A 16,383-nucleotide genomic window follows, 5' to 3' on the forward strand; every position below is an offset into this window, starting at 1 on the left:
GAAGCATTTCATGGTTTCTTAGTGAACGCGAGTTTCACAGCGAGTTTAGTGAAAGGATGCATCTTGTCCTCAGGTCCTCGGCCCCTGTAGGCACAGCGCAGGGGGGTGGCCACGCGGGCGTAGGCGCCACGCTCGGCTGGAAGGCCCTGCTCGCCCTTCCCAGCCCCGGCCCCTCAGCTGCAAAGGAAGGCGCTTCAGGGCCAGGCGCCAGCACACAGCACAGTGGTCTTTGGGTGAGGCTGGTGGTAATATAGGCGGCTTTTTAAAATTACATTTTCCACATTTTGCATAATATATTATTTTTGTAAACTAGTGATCATTTGGCCCCATCTCAGAAGAGTATTATGATTTCAAATGAAAGAGAACAACACGTGGGAACGAGTTGAGAGCTCGGCCCTCCCGGCCCCCGGGTGACATGCGCGACGCTGAGCATCGCCTGCTCTCCCACCCGGAGCCTGAGCAGTGCTGACCTCCAGGCGCCTGCAGTGTCTTGGTCTTCAGCACGCACAGGGGCATGTCAGTGTCTGCTCAGCACTCCTCAGGACAGAGAAAGGTGGCCACCTCCTCACCGAGTGTCTTCAGTGTGGCAGCAACTTTGCATGGACGTCGTTATTTCCGTGATATGTCAGGTCTCGTGCACTGAGTGTAAGTTAGGTTTATTACTGCAGACGGATGCAGCCTACCCACTGAAAGCAGCATTAAATACCAAAACAGCCTGGGACTTGTGCTGAGTATGAAATGACGCCCCAGGTGGTATGTTGCTCCCACCTCCGGCGGGCACGTCACCCCCCAGGATGCAGGCAGGAGGCGCCCGCCGGGGCAGGGCCGGCCGGTCTCTGATGGGACCTGCTGTGGTGCCAGGGCAGGGACGGGGGCAGAGCACCCTCAGCCCAGGCTCTTTCTTTGCTTCACACTCTTTCCTCAGCCCAAACCTGTACCACCTTGGGCCGAGGAGGGTGGGGATAGAGGGGAGGAGTGGGGTAAAGGGGGCGTGGTCTCTGGATGCAAGTGGGATGTGGCTGTTGGAAACCCGAGCGCTCTGGCCGCGCCATCTTGGCGTCAGTGGGCCAGCGGCAGGCTGCTGGGCCTTGTTTTCTCGTTTCCTAGTGACCTTCCCAGCGAGCTCTTGTCCTCTTTACATAGAGGCTCAGGGAAGGCGTAGCCAGAGCACTTGCAGCAGCGCAGCAGCCAGGGCCTTGGTGGGATGGACTGACTTTAAGTCCCAGTTGCTCCCGCCCGTAGCCCGCCCTGTGCCCGCCCGGGGCCTCGGCGGCAGGTAGGTTCCCTGCGCAGAGGCACTGCATTCGTGAACATTTCTCAGTTGTGTCTAATGGTCATGTCCCAGTTCTCCACCAGATAATTATGGGGAAATAAAGTCAATGTCTTAAATTTCATATTTTCAGTTGAGAGAAAATACTTTATATAAAGCAACAGGGTTGTAGGCCAGTTTGGGAGTTAGAAACCCATTTTAATAGTTGATTTTAATCATTTAGACTAAAGGAACTGTGGGATTGGTATTTTATTTGAATTGTAAAAATGTTTTTATTCAGAGTCTGAAAACATACTAATTTTATATCATATCAATGTATTTGTATATTAAGTACATTAATACCAAATAACATTTCAGTCACTTTTTCTTGTCTTTCAGTGAGGATGAACTGGAAGAAGCAAATGGAAACAACCCCATTGACCTTGAGATTGATCAGAATAAGGAGAGCAAAAAGGAGGTATTTTTTCCTGTTAGGCAAATAGATGTTATTGCTAGTTCATAAGCAGACATTCCTTCCTCTCTCTTATTCTACTGAAGGCATTAACTGCTCTGTGGCGCAGGGCGCCATGATATGCATTTTGAGCAATAATATCTGGGCCTTAGAGAACTTAGCCTTGCGCTCGCCAGGAAGCATGAGTCAAGGAAGTCTTGAAGGAAAGATTGCAGTGACGAGTGACAGTGTGTCTAGCGGAGTTCTCGCTGCCACCTTTCCGGCGCTGGCTCAGCGCCTCAGAGAGGGGTGCTCCCGAGGCCAGGCGAGGGCGCGGCTCCCCTCGGCCTGTGGCGCCCCCGCGCTGTCACGCCCGGGCTCTGCACGCTCCTCTCCTTCCTCAGAAGCAACAGCGCAGGTCACGAGGTGAGCCTCCCAGGGTGAAGTGTAATCGCTCACATCCTGAAAGGCATAAGCCGGAGGTTTTTAGTGCTTTGATTCAGGGGCCTGCCTCACAGAACCCCACAGTTGTGGGCGACTTTTGTAACCTGTCCGCTGAGGATAGGGGGGTGTTGGGAAGTTAGCCTTTTGAAATGGGGGTCGCAGTCTGGCATTATTTTGTCCATTCATCACATTGACTAAAGCACTGTGGGCCCTCCGAGGAAAGCCCGGCTTCGAGGCTCTGGGGGAACCCCACGATCAGCACTGCCTGCAGCAGGCCGGCCACGGGGTCCTCGGGCTGCGGTGCTGGCCCCACTGTGGGCAGGACCTTCACTGGCGGTCACGGGGGTTGTTCTGAAGGCAGAGCCTGCAGTTTCGTAAACTCGAGGGTTCTCTGTCTCACAGGCTCTGAGGTCTGAGAACGCTGCTTCAGGCAGGAAAGTAGAAGGGTCTAGACAGGCCTAACCTTGACATGACACCAGTGCCATGTGCTTCTTATGGACAAAGTACGAAATACAGCTAACCAAAAGGAGAAAATGAAACCACGTACACCATAGTCACCGTTCACACGTTCCTCTGTAAGGAGTGTGGGCGCTGGGTAGCTCAGTTGGTTAGAGCGTTGTCCCTATCCACCAAGGTTGCAGATTTGATCCCTGCTTGGAGCACATACAGAAATCAACCAATGCATGTATAAATAAGTGGAACAATAAATGGATCTCTCCCTCCCCCTCCCTCCTTCCCTCTCCCTTTCTCTCGCTCTCTAAAATAAAATTTTAAAAAATGTTTTTAAGTAGCCCTAGCCGGTTTGGCTCAGTGGATAGAGCATCGGCCTGCAGACTGAAGTGTTCTGGGTTCGAGTCCAGTCAAGGGCACAGGCCCAGGTTGCAGGCCTAGTCCCAGTAGGGGGCGTGTAGGAGGCAGCCAATCAATGATTCTCTCTCATCATTGATGTTTCTCTCTCTCCCTCTCCCTTCCTCTCTGAAATCAATACAAATATTTTTTTAAATGTTTTTAAGTATATGCCTATATACTTAATTCTGTGTAAATATTTATTTTAAAATATATAAATGGGATCTTTATCTATATATAAATTTTATAACCTTTCAAATTTACTCTGTTTATGTCAAATACATTTGTATACACAACTGTGCCGGGGCTGACCGGCAGACCCTGAGCGACAGATGAATGATGACTCTCACACACGTTTCTGTGAAAGAGAGGCTAAGGCACTACTTGGCTATTGCCGCCAAGTAGCCCTGTTCTCCTGCCGCCTTTGGCTTTTATTGTCTCAACAGCTTGAACTAAAATTAACCTCTAGATACAATCAGCAGGGCAGGCATCCTTGAGAAAGCTCATGCTTCTACAAGGCCGGGTCTTAAAAGACTAAACAGAGATTCTAGCAAAACACCCCCGGGGATCGGACTTGCTTGGAGAAGTCAGGGCAGGGGCTGCCGCCTTCGGCCAGGTCCCCCCAGAGGCCCCGGCCTTTCGGAGACTCCTCCGCACAGACATCCAGCCAGTCCCGTGCTTCCCCTCACAACTGTGTGTTAGTCCATCATACAGCGCGTTCATATTGAGGAGATTAATCCTCGTGGGCTTTTACAGTTCTGCCCCTGCTTTATGCTGTCATAAACAATGCTGATTTCATAACTGAGTATTAGTGCACTTAATTTTTCCCTTTACAGTTAATTTCTGGATGTTGACAGTTGGGTCAAAGTGTTCTAGATATGTTTTTAAGGCTTCTTTGGTCTGGTTATATCACCAAATGGGGAACTAGTCATTCTTTCCCAATGGCACTCTGCCAGCAATTTATATGAGTGCAAATAACAAGATTGCTTTAAGTCAGGGGTCCTCAAACTACGGCCCGCGGGCCACATGCAAATACAAATACTGTATTTGTTCCCGTTTTGTTTTTTTACTTCAAAATAAGATATGTGCAGTGTGCATAGGAATTTGTTCATAGTTTTTTTTTTTAACTATAGTCCGGCCCTCCAATGGTCCGAGGGACAGTGAACTGGCCCCTGTTTAAAAAGTTTGAGGACCCCTGCTTTAAGGGTTAGTTCCGTTAAGACTGTCTGAGAAATCAAATTGGACTTGGAATGCATAGTGAGCTTTGTTTTGTTGCACTGTCTACTAGGTTCTTCAATGGAACATTTTAAATGAAGAGAAAAGGTTGATTTTATATTAATTTCTGTAATTCTTATTTATATAGCTCAGTTTCTGAGTCAAAAAGAAAAATACTTAAATCGTAGTTTACACGCTTAAGTGTTATTAAAACAGACACGCTGCATCGTGGGCCTCTGCTAGCGCTGCGGGACTCACTGCCGGGGCGGCATCGTGGGCCTCTGCTAGCCCTGCGGGACTCACTGCCGTGGCCGTGGGCCTCTGCTAGCCCTGCGGGACTCACTGCCGGGGCGGCATCGCGGGCCTCTGCTAGCCCTGCGGGACTCACTGCCGTGGCTGCATCGTGTGTCTGCATGGCCTTCAGCTTGGTCTCACAATGTGAAGATATTCTCAGTTTATCAGCAAAGACATACACTTCTTGCTCTTAAAAGGCTTAACGGAGACGTTGCCTTTCCTGGCCAAGGTTCCACTGCACTTCATTTCTGCAGGTTTTGGATTCAGAGAGAAAGCGCTTAAAAAATTAGCAGCAGCCGTGCATTTCAATGACAGCTTATATTTTTTGAAGGAGATTTTTAGGGCACAGTTGCCCTAAAAGTTAAATGTCATTCCCCCAAAAAATGTGTAAAAAGTCACAGTTTCATATTGAAGTTTGTATATTTTTAAACTTGTATAAAGATTTAAAGAATTTAAATGGATCTTTATACATATGCTGAACCAACCTACCTTCCTTCCTCCTCCCTCCCTCCCTCCCTCCCTCCCTCTGTACGGTGGGGCCTGTGAAGACAGGCAGCTCCTACCCTCTGTGTGCAGCGCAGCGCGCAGGTGCCTCCCGTCACTGCAGGGAGCGGAGGCGCTGCTGTCAGAGCCTCCGAGTGAGAGTGAGGGTGCAGCTGTGGGCAGGGAGCGGTCCTCTGCCAGGAGTCCCTGCCTGCCTCCCTGTTAGGACGGGCAGGTGCGGTGACGATGCAGCCTGGTGTTTGTCACGGATTGTGTGGAGCCGTGGTGAGGAAATACGTGTTTACTGTCCATTTGGCATTTTAAGTTTTTTGGTGTCACATGCATCCAAATCTGTGTATTGTGCAGGTGCCTCCTGCTGAGACAGTCCCTCAGATCAAGAAAGAAAAGCATAGCACCCAAGCCAAGAACAGAGCCAAGAGGAAACCTCCGAAGGGAATGTTCCTCTCCCAAGAAGACGTGGAGGCCGTGTCTGCGAACGCCACCGCGGCCACCACGGTGCTGCGCCAGCTGGACATGGAGCTGGTCTCCATCAAGCGCCAGGTACCCGCCCGAACTGGGGAGCTGGCGAGGCCTTAGGGGGTTCACTGTTCATACGCGGACGCTCTCCTCCCACACGTCTCCAAAGGGCACTTTCCCTAAGGAGTTGGGTGGAAGATCTTAGTACTGGCTCACTGCTTTTTCTTTTTTTGTTTTTCTTTTTTTTAAAAAATTAAATCTTTATTGTTCAGATTATTACAGTTGTTCCTCTTTTTTCCCCCATAACTCCCCTCCACCTGGTTCCCCTCCCACCCTCCGCCCTCACCCCCCCACCACTGTCCTCATCCATAGGTGCACTATTTTTGTCCAGTCTCTTCCCGCATCCCCCACACCCCTTTCCCCCCGAAGAATAGTCAGTCCACTCCCTTTCTATGCCCCTGATTCTATTATATTCACCAGTTTATTCTGATCATCAGATTATTTATTCACTTGATTTTTAGATTCACTTGTTGATGGATGTGTATTTGTTGTTCATAATTTGTATCTTTACCTTTTTCTTCTTCTTCCTCTTCTTAAAAGATACCTTTCAGCATTTCGTATAATACTGGTTTGGTGGTGATGAACCCCTTTAGCTTTTCCTTATCTGTGAAGCTCTTTCTCTGACCTTCAATTCTGAATGATAGCTTTGCTGGATAAAGTAATCTTGGTTGTAGTGCGAGGTTCCCGGACCACCCCTGCCGCGATGTGGGCTGCAGTGCGAGGTTCCCGGACCATCCCTGCCGAGATGTGGGCTGCAGTGCGAGGTTCCCGGACCACCACTGCCGAGATGTGGGCTGCAGTGCGAGGTTCCCGGACCACCACTGCCGCGATGTGGGCTGCAGTGCGAGGTTCCCGGACCACCACTGCCGCGATGTGGGCTGCAGTGCGAGGTTCCCGGACCACCACTGCCGCGATGTGGGCTGCAGTGCGAGGTTCCCGGACCACCACTGCCGCGATGTGGGCTGCAGTGCGAGGTTCCCGGACCACCACTGCCGCGATGTGGGCTGCAGTGCGAGGTTCCCGGACCACCACTGCCGCGATGTGGGCTGCAGTGCGAGGTTCCCGGACCATCACTGCCGAGATGTGGGCTGCAGTGCGAGGTTCCCGGACCACCACTGCTGCGATGTGGGCTGCAGTTCTCCTCTGTGGGGAGTTGTCTTGTGCCTGAGAGAGTGCCGGCAGCGTCTCTGGCCTTCACCCACCAGATGCTAGCAGTGCCCCCCACCAGCTGAGGCAACAGAAATGTCCCAAGGCGTTGCGAACTGACCCTGGAAGAGGGGGCGCAAATCATCCGTTTCTGTTTTAAGGCTTTTCACTCTCCTCATGGTATCTTTTGAGTCACAGAAATTCTTAACTTTAAGTCGCCCAGTTTCTCACTCTTGTCTTTTATGGTTAGTGCTCTTTGAGTTCTGTGAACAACCTTCCTTAGGTAAGGAAGATATTCCGGCATGTGATCCTAGTGTTGTTTTGCCTTTTACATCTTAAAAATGTTTTCATTTTATGTTATTTTTTTCAAAACATCACCATTCATTCTCTCTGTGCCTCATCCCTCCACTCATCCCCTCTCACCCCCTCAATCATCACACTTTTCCGTGCCCATGAGTTCTGTTTTTTTTTCTTTTTTGCTCAGTCTCCCTCCCCAACCATTCACTCCCCAGCTGTCAGTCTTCTCTCTCTCTCTGAGTCTGTCTGTTTTACTTATTAGTTCAGTTTGCGCTTTAAATTCCACCTATGAGTGAAATCACATGGTACTTGTCTTTCTCTGACTAGCTTATTTCGCTTAGTGTAATGTTCTCCAGGTCCATCCATGCTGTCACAAAGGGTGAAAAATTTTCTTAAAAAAAAAAATTCTTTTTACAGCAGAGTAGTATTCCATTGTGTAAATGTACCACTGCTTTTTTAGCCACTTGTCTACTGATGGACACTTGGGTTGCTTCCACATCTTGGCTGTTGTAAATGACGCTGCAGTGGACATAGAGATACATACATTCTTTTGAATTAGTGTTTTGGGTTTCTTTGGATAAATTCCCAGAAGAGGAATCACTGGGTCATAAGGCAGTTGCATTTTTCAAAGTTCTTTGTAAATTTTGGATATTAACTCCTTATCAGATATATCATTGGCAAATATGTTCTCCCATTCAGTGGGCTGTCTTTTCATGTTGTTGATGGTTTCCTGTGCTGTGCAAAAACTCTTTAGTTTGACGTGGTCTCATTTGTTTATTTTTTCTTTTTGTTTCTTTTTGTTGCCCTGGCCTAAGGAGATATATCAGAAAAAATATTGCTACGAGAAATGTCCGAGGTTTTACTGCCTATGTTTTCTTCTAGAATGTTTATGGTTTTGGTCTAAGCTTTAAGTCTTTAACCCAGACCGGGTTCATCCCTGTGTGGGGTAGAAGGTGGGCTGCTTGCATTTGTCTGCCTGTATCTGTCCAAGCCTCTGACAGTTTGGACTTCAGTCTGCCCGGAGGCTTTTCTGTGTGTGCTGCTCTGCGCAGGGTCAGTGTGGCGTGCGGGTTCCTAGTGAACCGTGTGCTGCGTGTTGAAAAGATTGCCCTGCCGCTGCAGGGCAGGGCCTTCGTTTTCCTTGCAGCTTCCGGTGGTCAGTGCGGGTTTCCTGTCCGTTCCGTCTGTCTGTCCTCCTTCACAGCAGGTACTGTCTGGAGGGAGAGTGTAAGTCGGGTCTGTAGTACAAGTTCTCCAGGATTGTCGGCCATTCACGGCCCTTTTCCATTTAAATTTAGAATCATCTCAATTTCCAGAAAAATAATTCTGCTAGAATCTTGATTGCGATTGTACTGCATTTATAGATCAGAGTAGAGAATTAACACCACCTGACCCATGAAATGCCCCACGCTTACCGCGGCCTCGCTTCTCTGTTGTGTTGTTCTCAGTGTGTAGGTCTTATCTGCCCTTCGTTAGAGTCACTCCTAGATATTTGGCGGTTTTGATGTTCTTGTAAAGGACATTGTTTTTTAAATTAACCCTTTTCTGCCTCCTCACTCTTTCTTCCTCTCGCAAATCAGTAAAAAGAAAAAAAAATGTAACCCTTTCCTACTATGGATGCTGGCATGAGAAATAGCGTGTTTGTTGTCTGAATCTAATTTTGCCTGGGACATCGCAGCTGAATTCACCTGCGTAGCCTAGTGTCGCCCTTTTTTGCGCTCCCCCTTCTGCCCTCCCTCCCGCCCTCCTCTCTCTCCGTCCGGAATTCAAGGCGGATGTCGGCTGAGGGTTTACTTTAGTTTTTGCTGCTTTGACTTGTTTGAAGGTCAAATAGGAGGTCGGCTCTCACTTTCGGGGTGAGAAGAGTGGGAGCCGCGGCCCGTCTGCCTGTGGTGCAGGAGGGAGCGAGCCCAGGACAGCAGGCCCGGGGCCGAGGCATGGCTCCTGGCGTGCGGCTGGCGCAGCTGCACTCTAATCTCAGGAGAACCACTCAGCCTCCCAGGCCTCTTTTCAGAGAGGAGGTCAGTCCTCGCTGCCCACCTTCCGGGGCACCAGCTGAGGGCCACCCACCTTCCGGGGCACCAGCTGAGGGCCACCCACCTTCCGGGGCGCCAGCTGAGGGCCACCCACCTTCCAGGTCACCCACTGAGGACCGCCCACCTTCCGGGGCACCAGCTGAGGGCCGCCCCACCTTCCGGGGCACCAGCTGAGGGCCACCCACCTTCCGGGGCACCAGCTGAGGGCCACCCACCTTCCGGGGCGCCAGCTGAGGGCCACCCACCTTCCAGGTCACCCACTGAGGACCGCCCACCTTCCGGGGCACCAGCTGAGGGCCGCCCCACCTTCCGGGGCACCAGCTGAGGGCCGCCCCACCTTCCGGGGCACCAGCTGAGGGCCACCCACCTTCCGGGGCACCAGCTGAGGGCCACCCACCTTCCGGGGCACCAGCTGAGGGCCACCCACCTTCCAGGGCACCCGCTGAGGGCCACCCACCTTCTGAGGCACCAGCCGACACAGCTCGGGGCATTGGGAGCTCTGCTTGCATGGGAAGCGCTCACCCCGATCAGGCTGTGGGCTCCCGGGTGCATCTGCCCTTCCTCTGCGGGACTCCCTGCCCCCTGCGGCTGCACCCCTCTTCTGCAGCGCTGCTGGTGCTGTGGCGGGGTAGACAAGAGGAGAGCAGGGCTTTTTAACTTAAAGGTGGCTCCTCGTTCACATGGTCGAAGAGAGTGGGCTTCGAGTCTGACTTGCTGAGGCGGAGACAGGTGTCTGCCGCCCACAACCTCGCGCTCCTGCCCGGCGCACTGGACTCAGTGGCAGGTTATCTGGGGGCCCGTGTTTGGTTGTATGTCAGGGAACCGTTCACCTGGAAATGACAGAAAACCTGACCAACAGCAGCTTAAACAATTAAGGAAATATTTTTTAAAAGGTGTTTTTATTGATTTCAGAGAGAGGAAGGGAGAGGGAGAGAGAGAACCCTCAGAACTGTTTATTAGCACTGCCTTCTCCGCACCAGTGACCATTTCTCTTTACCCCACAAGCCATGGAGCCACCAGCACCGTCCAGGTTCTCTTCAGTGTCACTGACTCATGCCTCGGATCCTTACCTGATGTCAGATCACTCTCCTGCCACTTCCTCCTGCGGGCCCAGAGCCCAGAGCCCCGCTAAGCAGGAGCAGGGCCCCACCGTGCCCGCTGCCTGTGGACTAGCCCGCCACGCCCTACTTCAGAGTTTTTTATTTTAAAACTAGAGGCCCAGTGCATGAAATTCGTGCACAGGTAGGATCGCTGGCCTGGCCGGCGATCAGGGCTGATCTGTGGGGTGACCGGCAGGGCGATCGGGGGGGCCCCCCGCTGGCACCCGCCTTGGCTGGCCTGGGGGCAGCTCCTGTGTTGAGTGTGCCCCCTGGTGGTCAGTGTGTGTCATAGTGAACCGTCATTCTGACGTTTTGTCGATTTGCATATTAGGCTTTTATTACATAGGATAATAGTTTTTTCTCTCTTAGATTCAGAACATTAAACAGACCAACAGTGCTCTCAAAGAAAAACTCGACGGTGGAATTGAGCTGTACCGACTTCCCGAGGTAGGACTGTCAGCGTCATCACAGAGGCCACACCCTGCACTCTGTCCCCAGTGTGCACCTCTCACCCTCTTGGGGAAAGATGTGATGGCTTCATAAGCCGAGCCGGCGTGAGCCCTGGCCTGAGAAAGGGTGGCTGGCTCCTAAGGGTGGGTGGTGGGCATGCTGACATGACGCGTTTGGGTGTCCAGGTCATTCAGAAGTGCAACGCGCGCTGGACCACAGAGGAGCAGCTGCTCGCCGTGCAAGGTATGGCTCCTCCTCCTAGAGCGCTTTCAGGAGAGACTGGTGAGCTCCCCCATGCCCCGTGCCCAGCGCACTGCTCGCGTGGAAGCAGACTCCAGGGGGTCACTTTCAGCCACATCACCACTCCCTCTGGTCTCACAAGATTAAAGCTAGTGTGGAGATGTCAGTGGTACAGGTGTGAGTAGTTCATTTTAGCAGACTGAGTGCTAGGGTTTAAGGTCGGGGTGTTGTAGTCCTGGGACCCTGAGAGGATGGGGGCGGAGTGTCCACGCCCACAGCCATTGCTGGGTGGCCAGTGTTCACGGGGCGTCTGCTGGCAGGGTCCCCCTGGCCTCGGGTCAGCTGTCTGGGTGTGGCTAGACCACCCCCTCTGGTCTGGGACTGGGTAGGCCCACGGGTGAAGCCTGTGGGTTTCCTCGTCCGGATGCAGGAAGGCCTCTGCGTGGGGGTTCCCCTCGGTGTTCTCTGTGTTGAAACACGCATTCTCTTCAGCCATCAGGAAATACGGCCGGGACTTCCAGGCCATCTCGGATGTGATTGGGAACAAATCAGTGGTACAAGTGAAAAACTTTTTTGTAAATTATCGACGCCGCTTCAACATAGACGAAGTTTTACAAGAATGGGAGGCGGAGCATGGGAAGGAAGAGACCAATGGGCCCAGCGGCCAGAAGCCCGTCAAGTCCCCGGACAGTGCTCTCAAGGTCGCCGAGGAGGAGGAGGAGGTGAGCCCGCAGCAGCACGCTCTTCTCCGCCGGGCCCCGCCCCTTCCCGCCGGCCCGCTGACGTCCGCACGCACCAGGGCCAGGTTCCTGGTCTCAGCAGTCAGTAACTTGACGTTAGCCTGCACATGCATGATCTGTGTGTGGAGTTCATTCAGGTGTTTGTCCCTGGGTGTTCCTTACATTTGAATTCCTGGACAAATTCCTCATTTGACCGTGGTTTCCCCAGCCACAGACGACCCCACACTCCCAGCTTCTCTTTAAGCACCGAAAGAGCTCTGCCGTGGAGCGGAGAGCTGCAAGTGCCCCGGAGTGTCCGCGGAGCGCAGCCCCCGAGCGGTGCCGCCGCCTCACTGTGCGTCCTGCGCGGCCGCCGTGCGGGGCTCACTGCTTCCACGGGGGCAGTCTGGAGCGGTTGGTGGGACAGCTGGGTGGTGGTCAGGCAGGGACCCCCGTCCCTCCCTGCTGCTGGGACGGGCTTGTTCTGTTTCCCACCCGTGGCCTGGCCTCCCGTCGGCACAGGGCCCGGTCGTCGCCATCACTTCCCATTGGCGTTGTTCACTGCACCAGGAAAGTCACTTTCTCCTCAGAGCCTCCCACAGCCATAGGGATGCCGTGCTGCCTGTTTCCTGCTGCTGTGCTCTCCTCTGAAAGCGGGGAGCAGCCAGAGGCTCCCGCCCTGAGTGGGGGGGTGTCCGGGTGTGTGGGCAGCACGTGCTGCCCGGCCCGCTGGTTAGACTGAGAGGCCCTGTAGGAAGTGTGGCCGATGCGAGGGTCCTGGCCAGTCGCGCGTGGCCTGCCTGCAGCCCTGGCTCACAGCAGCCTCCGAGCAGCGCGAAGGCATCTCCATCTGTGGCCGTGATTTCGTCCCGTGCCAGTTGCCCCTGTAGCACGCATTCACTTCCTAAGGTCCTGGACTCCACTCAGGAGGCTTCCTGGGGACAGGACATGCGTGTTTGCAAGAGAGAGAGAGCTTTCTCTGTGCGCTTGCCCTGCAGACTGAGAAGGTGGGGAAGCCCCGGGTCTGGGCTGCTGAGATCCAGGGTTCGCTGAGGAGCCAGCGGTGGGCCCGGGGCTGGGCGTGTCAGAAAGGGCAGGGCAAGCGCTGGAGCGGCGGCGGCGGTGGGGCTCTGTGTCGCTCGGAGAAGGCTCGAGATGGACGCCCAGCCCTCCCGTGACCTGAGCGCCCTGAACGGGCGCATGTGCAGCTTCTGGATGCGTAGCCGTTGTTTCCTGGCAACAAGACACCACGAGGGGAGCAGGGCCTACAAGGGACCTTTAGGTTGGAGGTTTGGGGTGGGCATCCGGCTTGAAAACGGAGCGGAGAGTGGAGAAATGCCGGGGCAGCGGTGAAAGCGGGTCCTGCCATCTGCAGGGTCGTAGGTGTCCTGTCCCAGCAGGAGCCTGGCAGCCTCTAGCCGCTACCCTCGCCGAGCACGCGCTCGCTGCCCTGGCCGGCTTGTTTGTCCTGTGTGGTGGGCTCCGTGCCTGCGTGTATCCTGCAAGGAGACAGCTGGAAAGTGGCAGAGCCAGGCTCTGAGCCAGGCATCTGGCTGCAGGGGCCATGCTGTGCAGCCACCTCCTGGGCCCGCCTCAGGAGCTCTGCTGTGCCCGCTGTGTACGGGGCAGCCAGCAGGTCCACCTCTCCCCTTGCAGGACACCAGAACAAGCCATTTGCATCGTTTCCTGCTCTTTGTTCTTCTTTTATTAAAAAAAAAATTTTTTTTATTGATTTCAGAGAGGGAGAGGGAGAGAGGGATAGAAATATCTATGATGAGAGGGAATCATCGATTGGCTGCCTCCTGCACTGGGGATGGAGCTCGCAACCCGGGCATATGCCCTGACTGGGAATTGAACCGTGACCTCCTAGTTCCGTGGTCGGCAAACTGCGGCTCGTGAGCCACATGTGGCTCTTTGGCCCCTTGAGTGTGGCTCTTCCTAAGCCTTAGGAGTACCCTAATTAACTTAATAACAGTGTGTACCTACCTATATAGTTTAAGTTTAAAAAATTTGGCTCTCAAAAGAAATTTCAATCGTTGTACTGTTGCTATTTGGCTCTGTTGACTAATGAGTTTGCCGACCACTGTCCTAGTTCAAGGGTCAACACTCAGCCACTGAACCCCGCTGGCCGGGCTGATTCTTTTGTTCTCCTTTCCTCAGGCTGCTTCTGTTCTTGACGTCAGATATGCATCTGCCTCCTGAGAAACGCAGGCAGCTTCCGCACGTGGTATGGGCGTCTGTGTTCCCGGACATCAGGTATGACAAGGCTTCACCTAGCCATCTGCTCACATCTGTGGACAAGAAGCTATTACCAAAAACGGCAACACTTCCGGTCCTGTGCTACATCTGCCTTAATTCTTTGCTCGTTCCTCCATGTTGGCGCCACTTCCCGGAGAGCTCCGTGCATCTCACGCGCGGTCTACGTGCTGGGATCTCGTGGCTGCACGGCGCCCTGGCCCTGGGGCCGCCTCCCCAGGCAGGGCTCCGGGCCCCCCATGGCAGCTCTCCCCATCCGTCCGCAGCTTCCGAGCAGGTGGCCGACTGGAAGGCGCGCCTCTTCCTGCATGGCCTGGATCGCTCCCCTGTGCATCATGTCGTTCTCAGCAACTGGACCTGTTGGCCTTCTGGGGGGGTCTCCGGTTCCGTTCGGAGGCCCCCACCTGAGATCATGTTTCTGGATGTCACCGTGTGTGCAGACTGCACTGTCCCCTTCATCGTGCCAAACGCCCCGATTCGATCCTGTTCCCCGGAAGCAGGTGCAATGATGGCTGATGAATCTAGTTGGCGTTGACCTCTCCTGCCTTCCCGGCTGGTAGAAAGCTGGTTCGCAGCAGCTCTCTTTGGACACGTAGCTTAAAAGGAACGTGGGCTCCATCCTCTGCCTTCAGCTCTCAGCATCGCAGCCCGGGATGGGTGCCGCCCTCTTTTCCCGGTTCCCCCACCAACTCCCGGAGATTTGGTCCGTGCCCTGCACTGGTGCTTGTACACTTGGACTTGGTGCCTTCTCCTCGGGCAGCGCATTCTCAGTCCCTTTTCTGCTTCAGTGTCGTAGCTCTTTCACGTCCATTGCTTGCCAAAGATGACACCACCGGGCGTGAGAGAGCCCGCCGCCGGCCTGAAGGGGCAGGCTTCAATGGCAGGCAGTCCACACGGAACAGTAGCCGGGAGGGTTTCTAAAAGTGCACGTTGCTCCCCTCCTCCTGGGCAGCCTGGCTTCTCCCTGTCACTCCACACCCCTTGGTCCTCAGGCCCCGATGAGGCCACACGGCCCCGCCCTCTCCCACAGCGTAGCACAGAGCGAGGTGGGAGCAGGTGGCCGGTGCTGGTGAGCCCACGGCGAGAGCACACAGCCCGCAGTGGCTGCACTGCCTCTGGTTGGCCTGGGAGCAAGTGAAACTTCTAATGAGCGTCCTGAGACTCCCAGCGTCGCTGCTGCTCTCGGCCAACCGGAGCTGCTGCGGGCTGTGGGGAGCCTGGCGGCCGATCCCCCGCAGCTCCGCCTGCACGAGCCACGCTGCAGGCGCTTTCTGTGGTTGTTCTCCCATCATTTAAACACTTTTCCTGCTTTCAATACCAAAAAAGAAAGAAGTGCGAGGCTTTAAGGCGAGTAAGCAATTCTTAAGAATTTGAAATATGCAATTAAAATTGGATGTGTTTTGACGCAAGCACCTTGCCTTTTTTAAGTCAGCTGATTTTAGGAAGAGGGTCAGCTAGAATCATAGCTTGTTTGGATTTGGACCTTTTGTTTAAAGGAACCTGGGCAAAGGTTGTTCGGAAGGGGCAGTAAGATGGGACTTTCTGAGCTCGCCGCCTCTGTCCCTGCATGGGAGTCCGAGCAGGTGAGGGCAGTCGGGAGGCAGAGGGCAGTCCAGCCACGGTCCTGCCCGGGCAGGGAGCGAGATAACACTAGGAACCGCCCACGCTCGGTTTTCTCTGCATCGCAAGCCTGCTGTGTCATTGCAAGCGCAGGGACCATGGGGAGGGGTCATACTTTTGCACATCGCAGTAAGGGGCACGGCCTGGGGCAGGGGCTTTAGGCTCCCTTGCTGCTTCTCATGGTCTCCTTCCTCCCGACCTCCTTCCTCCCGGCCTCCTTCATTCCCGACCTCCTTCCTCCCAGCCTCCTTCCTCCCTGGCCACCCTCCTCCCCAGCCTCCTTCCTCCCTGACCTCCTTCCTTTCTGGCCTCCCTCTTCCCAGCCTCCTTCCTCCCCAGCCTCCCTCCTCCCCGGCCTCCTTCCTCCTCGGCCTTCTTCCTCCCCGGCCTCCTTCCTCCCTGAGGCAGCAGGGGCCTCCTGCAGGGGCTCTCACTCTGCCAGCAGGTTGTCCTCCCCTTGGCCCAGGCTGTGTTCCTTGGGAACTGGTCCCGGCCGCAGGGAGCTTGGTGCCCGTCCTGCAGCGAGGCAGGGCCAGGTCTCGGCCTGCTCGGCACCACGTGCTCTTTGGTCTTCACCTGCTTCGGCACCACCGCGCTGGTCTTCCCGCCGGCACCACAGCTGACATGGGCTCTGTCTCCGAGGAAAAGGGGCCCGTGGTTTCCATTGGCCAGAAGGAAGAGACGTCGTCTTGGCCTGGCTGCTTCCGCCCGTGTCACACCTAAGATAGCACTGTGTGCTCAGCTGTTCTTACACTGTCTTTGCAATGATGTAAATGCAAGAAACCACTTGGCTGACAGCGAGTGACTGGTCTTACCGATGTGAGACCCTTTTAAACATATCAAGACTTCGGTGCATCACAGGTGTGCGTGGGGTGGGAGGTCAGGGACCGTGTTCCCTCAGCTTTGTCTTAAAGAGTATCAATGTGAATGTCATAATTATATCTATTTTTGTGGAAGATTTCTCCTAAGTCTTAGAGTTATTGTGCAAAATATAGTACCA

The 16,383-nt window shown here is 54.1% G+C and overlaps 1 protein-coding gene across 4 annotated transcripts in view; it reads left to right on the top strand.

The window, feature by feature from the left end:
• The window catches only part of RCOR1 (REST corepressor 1), a 92,107-nt gene extending 75,768 nt beyond the window's left edge, over window positions 1–16,339 (top strand). For all 4 annotated transcript variants that reach the window (XM_023745976.1, XM_023745974.1, XM_023745975.1 and 1 more), the window contains 6 exons: window positions 1,649–1,727; window positions 5,349–5,543; window positions 10,468–10,545; window positions 10,734–10,791; window positions 11,281–11,510; window positions 13,668–16,339. In XM_023745976.1, coding sequence (XP_023601744.1) covers window positions 1,649–1,727; window positions 5,349–5,543; window positions 10,468–10,545; window positions 10,734–10,791; window positions 11,281–11,510; window positions 13,668–13,709 — 682 coding nt within the window. In that variant the 3' untranslated portion in view covers window positions 13,710–16,339. The remainder of the gene's footprint in view (window positions 1–1,648; window positions 1,728–5,348; window positions 5,544–10,467; window positions 10,546–10,733; window positions 10,792–11,280; window positions 11,511–13,667) is intronic.
• Window positions 16,340–16,383: the final 44 nt, after the last annotated feature.

This window comes from Myotis lucifugus, unplaced genomic scaffold (genome assembly GCF_000147115.1).
Source record: "Myotis lucifugus unplaced genomic scaffold, Myoluc2.0 scaffold_610, whole genome shotgun sequence".
In the NCBI taxonomy this organism is placed as follows: domain Eukaryota; kingdom Metazoa; phylum Chordata; class Mammalia; order Chiroptera; family Vespertilionidae; genus Myotis; species Myotis lucifugus.